At 37.2% G+C, this 9,407-nt stretch overlaps 1 protein-coding gene across 1 annotated transcript; it reads left to right on the top strand.

Annotated features, from left to right (window-relative positions):
- The first annotated feature begins 3,695 nt into the window (after positions 1-3,695).
- Positions 3,696-9,292, top strand: LOC112151074 (mediator of RNA polymerase II transcription subunit 15). The gene is made up of 5 exons (XM_024279725.2): positions 3,696-4,455; positions 4,526-4,573; positions 4,699-5,214; positions 6,981-7,040; positions 7,121-9,292. The coding sequence occupies exons 1-5, from the start codon at positions 4,425-4,427 to the stop codon at positions 7,243-7,245; spliced, it is 780 nt and encodes a 259-aa protein (XP_024135493.1). The 5' UTR covers positions 3,696-4,424; the 3' UTR covers positions 7,246-9,292.
- Positions 9,293-9,407: the final 115 nt, after the last annotated feature.

Genomic DNA, 9,407 nt, shown 5'->3' with positions numbered 1-9,407 from the left:
TTCTGTGTTGTCTCTCCTTTTTTAATCATTACTAGAGGCCTTAAAGTCCCCCTACAACATTTTTTTTTATTTTCTTTAAATATTCCCAGTGGGGTTTTAATTTGGACTGTGAAGTTTTTAACAAATAAATAGGCTAACTTAAAAAAAATCCGTCTTGGATGCAATTGAAATACGAGCGGGTTATGCAATCACCCGTGGTTTTGCTGCATAACAAGGAGCTGACATGAATTTCCATCACAAAATAATGAAAGCTAACATCAGTATGGCCTTTCACTGAATTCATTATAGCACAGAAGTGGGATGTTATCCTCTCTTCTTCGGCCACTACAGCTGCATCCGGGCTGGCTATCGTGACGTAGACAAGTCTCAGGAATTCAGAGTTTTTCTCGGGCCCTTATTCAGAGAAATACTCGGAAATGCAAGAAAAATGCCACAAATACATGTTAAAAACTCAAAAAACATGATTTTCATTGGAGGGGGACTTTAAGGGTGAAAAAAAGTCTGATCATGCTGTTGACATGGCTCCATGTTTCACATTATGGATTTTAAAGTGTCAGGGTCCAATCTGATATAATTTTGCAACAAATATGTGTTTTTAGGCCAAAATGTTGCTGAAACTGCACATTTAATCAGACTATTTCCAAAAATACTTAAAAAATGCTGTTAGACATTAATTGTTTATCATGTTACACTTTATGCATTTTTAACATGCAATAATTTTTTATTATCCATTTTTTTTTAATTACACAAAATTCTAAATGACAAAACACAACCTAATCTCCAGTTTCACAAATGTCTTGATGTTAACTAGGAAATTCAAAGTATATCTATCCTTTTCTCAATTGAATGGTTGAAAAAATGTGTATGGATTTATGCTTTTAGTGCATACAAGTTGCTTTTTTTATGTTATGTCATGTTATCACAGTTAAATTAACTAAGTATCCACATTTGTCGGAAGTCAGTCATATTCCATGAAATTAAGCAGCAGGTTTTTGGTTTAGTTTCATCAGGTTTATCTGTGTTGTCACCTTTTTTCTTAGTAGCTTTTTCATGTTTCAGCCTAATTAAACTTTGAGGTTTCAGCCCCCTATAGGTCTGGTCTCCTCATTGGATTCTTCACACTAGATTCCAGATGGTGCAAATAATTGAACAAAAAAAATCTGCAATAAGCTCCAGTCTAAATGCTAACTTTGTTAAAGTTTAACAGCAAAATTGGCTTAAAAACAAGTGTTCACAACACAGCAATACTTAGCAACTGGAAAACAAAACACAAAAGTGATGACTGTTTCAACCACGTGAAGTGGTGAGTCACTTTTCTGGTTGGTCTTGAGACTAAAAGTCATCAAGAAGGTTTGATAAATGATGCAGATTTTGTGTTCAAACTTTGACAGTGATTTTACCTCTGTGTACATTAGTTAAAGGAAATCTGACCTTTGATGTTTCCATACAGATATGGAAAACCCTTTTTTGAATAGCTCTGGTCACATCAAACCTACAAATAGAAGATCTGCTTCCAGCTCTCCTAAAAAAGGAAGAAAACTTAAGTGTTTTTTTTTACAATTTTGAAAGCACTTTGACCTCCTTAATGTCTGTGAGCCTCTTTTTGGATAAATGTCTTGTTAATAGATAGGTGTACAAACAGGATAAATAAAAGGCTTTTTGACAGTGAGTAATTAAATCAGATAAAGTCATTTTGTTTAGGCCTTGCTTCAAACTTTATTTGAACAGTAGTTTGGTGAAATCTTCACAAGTTTCAATAGGAAGTTTACGTTCAAATTGAACATTTCTGCAAGCTCTGCATAAAATTGCGTCGTCTGTCACTGTTTTGTAAGCTTGATTTTCATAGAGCCATTATTTTGAAAGACAAAACTATGCCGATGTAAAATGCAATTTGTTTCAATTCTATTTAAAACTCACATTTGAAATTTCAAATGTTTATGTTTACTTTTAAGTTGCAAAATTCATTTGAATTGAAAATTAGTTGGGTGATAAAAACCTGGCTCTCACGATTTAAGGTTTAAAAATATATATATAATAAAAGTCTAGCAAGCCACAATCTTAAAATCATAAACAATGTAGAAAAACCACCTACCTGCAAATACATGACTGGGGTTAACAGATGTGAAAAGCTACATAATTGTTGGATACGAATTCTGTTGCAAATCATCAAGGAACACACACAAATAAATGAATAATTAAAAATACAGGAAGTGCACAAACACACCTGAAGTATCAGATGTGTCAGAATTGCAACTGTGAGTCTCAGAAGAACCTTCACCAGATGAAAACCAATATATTCCCCTTAAAAAAAACTGGAAAGATTCACTGTGTGAATCTCAAAAAAGATTTATTGTTTTTGAATATTAAACAGAGATTTACAATTCCAAAAAGGTTCAATTTTGCAAGAACACCATTTGCACCTTTTGTTTAAACTCCACGAACACCTCAGAGCTGCATAGTGCACCTGCAGATCCAGAAATAACTCTAAAACATAACACCTTTTGTCTCTTGGAGACAGTTTAAGATCTAAAAAACATCCCTTTCTACTGAAATATTTTTTTAAATATATAAATATTTAATTACCGTATATAAGCACTTCCTGCTTTCAAACAAAGTTTTTTTTCCTTTCAAAACTTTATTTAACAATTGCAAACAAAATACAACAAATTACAAGGTAAATAACATACACACACACATAGAAAAAAAAATGTATATATACAAATACTAAAGGTTTTCGTATAATCTATTATCAACAACAAAAGTAAGAATGTTTCTAGCTCTTTTATTTTTCATGAATTTTAAAGAATCAAAATATAAACAAATCTCTTTGTGAAATGGAATAAAGAGTGGTCTGGTTTTTGAATATCTGTTTTTATGAATATGGAACTTTCCAGAAATTATTAAAACATTAAAAACTAAAATCAGAAATATTGTTTGAAAATACACAAAAAAGAATATGCTTTTTTTTGACAAACACCAGAAATAAAAATCTTCCCAAAAGCTATTATAGTATATACAGTGAAAAAAATAAAATATCTATTGTTTCTGTATTGTCTTCACAAAAGCTACATGAATTTTCATGAAAACCAAACCGTAATCTTAGAAGTTCTTTGCACGGATATACATCATTTATTATTTTAAAATAACTTCTTTCGATTTTAGGATGATTGGATATTTGATAAAATCTGATTTTAAATGAGCCAATTCCTCTTTGGAGTAACATTGTGAGATTGCATTCCTCTTAGAGAAATTAGGAAAAATCTCTTCTGTAAAGGAAGCCCTTATAAATGAATTCGACATATGGGAGCTGGTAATTGATTGACCGTGAATCAGCAGAAGAAGAATATCCTATTACCGTTAACCTTTTTTACAAGAGTCTACTTCTAGTCAAACTCTGTTAGGTCATTCTACTCTCCCTCACCAGAAACATGAGTCTGCTTATAGTCTCTCTCTTCTCCTTTTCCCGCCAAGAAAGGAATAACCCCTCCCCAATGAAGCACCTTTTCGTCAAACTCTTGACAGGTCACCCCAACCCCAACCCAACTCTCCTTTTCCCGCCAAGAAAGGAATAACCCCTCCCCAATGAAGCACCTTTTCGTCAAACTCTTGACAGGCCACCCCACCCCCAACCCAACTCTCCTTTTCCCGCCAAAAAAAGGAATAACCCCTCCCCAATGGAGTACCTTTTCGTCAAACTCTTGACAGGGCACCCCACCCCCAACCCAACTCTCCTTTTCCCGCCAAGAAAGGAATAACCCCTCCCCAATGGAGCACCTTTTCGTCAAACTCTTGACAGGTCTCCCCCTCCCCTGTAAACATAGACGATATAAAATAACAATGTATTAGGAAAGAAAAGATTTTTCAACAATATTACTTGAGGTGTGAGGCAGTCTGTTCATCTCTCTGAGCATCTGGGGATGGTGCAGAGGATCCAGTTGATTCTGTGGTGGGGTAGAAAAACAAGCATTCACCATATGTTCAGAGTCTTACCAAGAAGGAATTGGGGCTTGATCAAATTTCACATCTCTTGACAATGAAGCACCAGACCGCCCTCCCCCCATCCACACACACCCACAAAGACACACAAACATTCTCTCTCACACATCAATGAAATGAGATGATGCTTTAAGGAGTTGGTCAATTTTGACTACGGTTTTAAGAGGTTGAGAACTTTAGGACGTGATAAAAAAAAGAGTAAAGAAAAAACTTCAGATAGGGTCTTTTTCTTTGTTCATATACAAGGGGGCACACCAACATTGCAGCTACGTGACCTCATGACCTACGCCAGAGAACCAGATGCTCACCCCATCTGACAGAGACGATGTGTTAGTATTTAACCAACACACCCTCAAACAGACCGCAACACTCTACCTTTCCTGGTCGGCGTCCAACAAGTCCAGACACCCTCCGTGCTTCTAACCATCATGTCCCTGTTCATGGCTTTCAAGAAAAAAGGTGAGTAAAACTTGTAAATGAAAAGTTTCTGAAACATATTCTTTTAACAAAGCATGTTTTTTTTTTAAAGAAACTCAAGTTGATGTTCACCACAATCAAACAGAAAACGTCTTTGATGGTAAGAAATATTTATTTTATTTTTTAACTCACAGACTTTATCGACTTGAGTAAACCTGAATTTGATAAGGTTCTTTCCGTTATGACAAGTATTGTGTTTTATGCATTAATACATTTTACTTCCAGATTTCCTGGAGGGTGGGGAGAACCAGACTCCTTCAGCTCAGACAGCTCAGGAGAATCCATCTGTTTTCGATGGTTCATTAGGAATCTCCCCTCCAGCCAGCGCGGGTCAGAAGACTAGTACGCTATCCCTCAGAAAAACCTTTCAACCGGCTCAGCTGAAGCCTTCAGCGGGGACCTCCATCAAGAGGAAAGCCGCCAGTAAAACGATACTTCAGCAGCTGCTGCTGCGGCTGCAGCACCGGCGGTGGCAGCTGCAGCAGCAGCAGTGGCAGCAGCAGCAGCGGCCCAACCCGAGCTTTCCACCCAAACAACCCCTGCAGAAGCCGCCTCAGCCTCAGCCCCCGCCTCAGACCTGGAGCCCCACGTGTCAGACCACCCAGCAGCCCGAGGAAGAGCCACCGACTCCGGAGGAGAAGCCGGAGAAACAGGCCGACTTGGAGCTTCAACACCAGGGTCGGGTTCGAACAAGGAGGGTGATTAAAAAGAGGAAACGCAAGGCAACCATCAAGACCTTTGGTAAGTTGTGATATGTATCTTTCCTTTTACTGTTTATTTAAAAAACAAACTGTAAAATAATGGACTGAGCGAGCAATGAGGTCCCCCCCATAGACTGTATATAAAATAACTGTACAGAGCAAGCCCCCCTCCTTCTGTGTTCCATATAGGAAGTACCACTGGGTTGCAAAAAGGCCAAAGTCCCATTGACTTACATTGAGAAACAGACAGTTATTTCTCAGTCATAGGAATATGGGCCATAACTGGTCCCGCCGGCCATTTTGAATGATGCACGATGTCATCACGCCACATCCCCTACTAGAATGAGGAAGTTTGTAAACTGTCACTTACCTGGGTATTAAAATTTCAAAAGAATGTAAAGATATGGAGGATATCTTTACCCCTGTTACTAAAACGTTTAAACAAAAGTTTAACAGCTGGTTAACTAGAGACTTGTCCATTCATTGTCCTGTACTTCTAACTAAAGCAGAAGGATGTCTAGAGCGTCATATATTTTCTCGTCACTAGATGTCACTAAAAAACAGTGTTCCGATCTGGATAGAATTCAAACTCTGTTATGCTGGACTCTTATGTTTAAACACAACTTTCTCCTCACAATTGCATTTTGTGGAACAATTGTTACATTTTACACAAAAACAAAACTTTATTTTTACAAAACTGGTTTGTCCATAAAATTATAACAGTGCATCAATTATTTGATGATAGAGGAAACCGGCACATATGAAAGTTTTTTACGGAAATACAATGTTGTTATACCTCAGAAAGAATTTGATTTGGTCATTGGCTTGATTCTACATAATATATATTTAATAGCACATAATGTAAAATGTAAAGATGTAAATTTAACTCAAAAATTGATTTCAGTTCAGGGAATTGATCTGGTTGATAAGAAGTGCACAAACAAATTTATTAGAGCCCAGTTTGATTATTATTCAAACCCTATATGCAAACATAGATTGCTGTATTTAGATAAAAAATAAATAGAACAATATTTTTTTACCATAAAAATATATTATCTCTAACAAAATCAAAGAATTTTTATTCAAAGTTGTACACAGATTTTACCCTTACATACAACTTTATCTAACGAGCATGTTTGGAAAAAATGTTTATTCATCTAAGCACATGATTTTATTTATGTTTGATGATTCAATGTTCCACTCCAATGAAACATATATCATTAACCTTATTATAATTTTGGCAAAATATTATATTCATAAGAAAAACTTGTCAGGAAAAAATCCTCTTTTAAATAATTGTAAGGAAACAGATCTTAAATTATATTTAGCCTCTATAGAAAAATTAAAAATATGTAATAAGAAATTAACAAAATCAATTAGATTATTTACACTTTTTGGATTTATTGCTTCTGATTGAGCAGACCCTGTACTTATTTATTTTTTTCCTTTGTTGATTATATGTTTTACATTATTCATTTTGTTCTGTTCTTGTTGAAATGTAATTGAGTATTGTATTGGATGTTGTATTGAGAATTTAAAAAAAGAAAAAAAACATCCCTACTAGGCTGGGAAGAAAATGACTCGATATCGCCAACTACTGATTGGGGGCGGTACTTGTTTTTTATTTGTCATTTTTCCCTCATTTTGTTCTTTATTTTGTCCACCACCCTTTACATTTTTAGCAGTTTTAAAGGATATATTTTAAACACTTTTACTAACTTTAATTTTTCTATACAGAAACCCCGATCACATTGCAACAATTATTAAATGATTGAAATGATTGAAAACTACATTTTCTTATAACAGAACTCCAGAACCCTGAATTCAAGAAAAAGCGTAGAGACCCTGCCCCCTTCCCAGCCGAAGGTTTGTACGATTATTATTATGCTTTAATGACGTTAAAAGTAAATATACTCATTTTCTTTGTTTGTTTGTTTTTTTCCTAGACAATGACGCACCAGGAGTTTCTGAGGATCCGGAGAGCGACGACCTGGCCAGGCAAAGGTTCTATTTGTCCATTATGATGACTCGAACCTTGATGATGATTGTGAAATTTGCCCAAAAAATGTGAATCACGTTGTGTGATTGTTTGGTGTTTTTTCGCATAAACACTGATTGTAAAAACTATTTTAAGCTTTTTTTTCTTTAATAATTCAGGGTGTGACTTAAAAATAGATGAATCTCAGAAAACCGTTGGTTCTTTAGAGTCTGCAGAAAATGAACAACAACACGGAGTTCTGAAAGAATTAGGGTTAATGAGTTCTGAACGCCGCAAACTCTTCAAACCATTTAGAAAATCTGACGTTTGACTCAGACCACGATTCAGCGGATGAAACAGGCGAGGGGTTTTTCAGAGGACACGGCAGTCGCTGAATTGGGGCATTTTGAAAATAAATGCGATTCCGTCTTTACAGACTACATTAATATGTTTTTCAAGGGGAAACAGGAAGCGTCGGGGTATACACCCAACGTTAAGGACCGAGAGAGTCGCGAAAAAGACATTCGTGACTACAAACTCCATCAGGGGATCGAGTTGGACCCGTCTAACCGGGCTAGGAGACAGGTTTCAAAGCTCTGTCTGAATAGTTTATGGGGGAAATTTGGTCAGAGGATAAATCTTCTTCAGACGGTCCTGGTAAAAGACCCTGAAGAATTTTTCCATCTTTTTCCATTATATAAAAAGTGCTATATAAATAAAGATTGATTTGATCTTATGTTTTCGGGTCAACGCGACGTTGCTCTCGTTCAGTGGAAATACAACAAACGCTTTCTCGCAGCGCCGGGGAACTCCAACAACGTGTTTGTGGCGCCGTTCACCACAGCCTACGAGCGTCTGAAACTGTACGCTTACCTCGAGCGTCTGCAGGATCGCGTTTTGTACATGGAAAAGAAGGTCAACCCCTCCTCGAGCTCGGCCCATACTTGGGTGATCTAACAGACGAGTTGAACGGTGACGTCATTCAGGAGTTTGTGTCCGCGGGTCCAAAGAGCTACGCGTACCAGACGCGTCATTGGAAGAAAGCGGTCCTTAGAGTCAAAGGTATCACCCAGACCTCAAGAGTGTGCCAAACGCATCAATTTCGATAGCGTTAAAAACTTGGTGGTTGGATTTCTCAGAGGTTCGCGAGGTGAGTCATTGCAGCCGCCCCAACGGATCATCAGACGAGATAAAAAGGGGTGTCTTCTGAAAAACTCTACATTTCCCAAACAGTTTCAGGAGTTGTTTGATAAAAGACGGCTCTTTGAAGACGGTACCACTTTACCTTTTGGATATTGAGAGTTACTAGGAAAAAAAAAAAAAACGTCACTCCCTGTCATGGAGGAAGTCAATTTTGACTAAGGATTTACTGGTCCTTTTCTGTGTCTGATCGTAGGACTTAGCGGTTGTGGAAAAACGTAGGCTACTTTGTAGAAAATGTTTTGGAAAATTGTGACGATGTTTTGGATTTTGTACCCGAGAATATTGTGTAGATTTACAATAATCATCAACCTTTGTATTTGTATTGATCTGATTAAAACAAATAAAAGCATCAAGTTTGTGGAAGGTCTGCCAGATTCTTTCGAAGACCCTGAACTCTTTCCGCCTCATCTAAACCATTTGGTGATTTTGGACGATGTGATGTTTCAAGCCTCCGATCATTTGGACGTGGTAAAAATTTTTACGCAATACAGACATCACAAAAACATGAGCGTTTTCCTCCTCACGCAGAACATATTTCACCAAGGAAAATACAGCCGCACCATTGGGTTAAACAGTAATCATTTGGTTTTGTTTAAAAACCCTCGTGATAAAGAATCCTTTGAAGACGCAACTTTGGATCCTCGCGGCTATTTAATAGTAGACCTGACACCGACTTGTCCAGAATGCCTGAGACTGCGGACGGGGATCATTCCTCAGAACTAGCTCGTCATGTCGGCCCGTATAAAAAGAAACGCTCCTTTACTTAGGGCTCTCTATCACGCCACGCCAAAGAAGCGTAAAGACATTCTCAAACACTGCTCTAAAGATTTCATCCAAGCTCTGTGCGAGATCGCTCTCAATCTGCTGAAGGGGAATACACCGTTATCCCCCGATCAGTTTAAAAAACTGAAAAAGAGAAGAAAATTTATCAGGCTGTTGGCTGATAAAAAAAGCGGTTTGAAAGTCAAACACAGACTGCTGACAAAACAATCCGGAGGTTTTCTTCTGCCTCTGTTGGCCACAGTGGTACCATCCCTCTTTAATCTATTTAG

Source organism: Oryzias melastigma, linkage group LG20 (assembly GCF_002922805.2).
Source record: "Oryzias melastigma strain HK-1 linkage group LG20, ASM292280v2, whole genome shotgun sequence".
Taxonomy (NCBI): domain Eukaryota; kingdom Metazoa; phylum Chordata; class Actinopteri; order Beloniformes; family Adrianichthyidae; genus Oryzias; species Oryzias melastigma.
Note: the sequence above shows the minus strand (reverse complement) of the source record. Positions and strands in the feature narration are given on the sequence as shown.

Coding starts and splice junctions, on each gene's coding strand:
- LOC112151074 (XM_024279725.2), top strand. CDS start 4,425: ATGTCCCTGTTCATGGCTTTCAAGAAAAAAG. Junction 4,574..4,698: donor AACAGAAAACGTCTTTGATG/GTAAGAAATATT, acceptor TTTTACTTCCAG/ATTTCCTGGAGGGTGGGGAG. Junction 7,041..7,120: donor TGCCCCCTTCCCAGCCGAAG/GTTTGTACGATT, acceptor TTTTTTTCCTAG/ACAATGACGCACCAGGAGTT.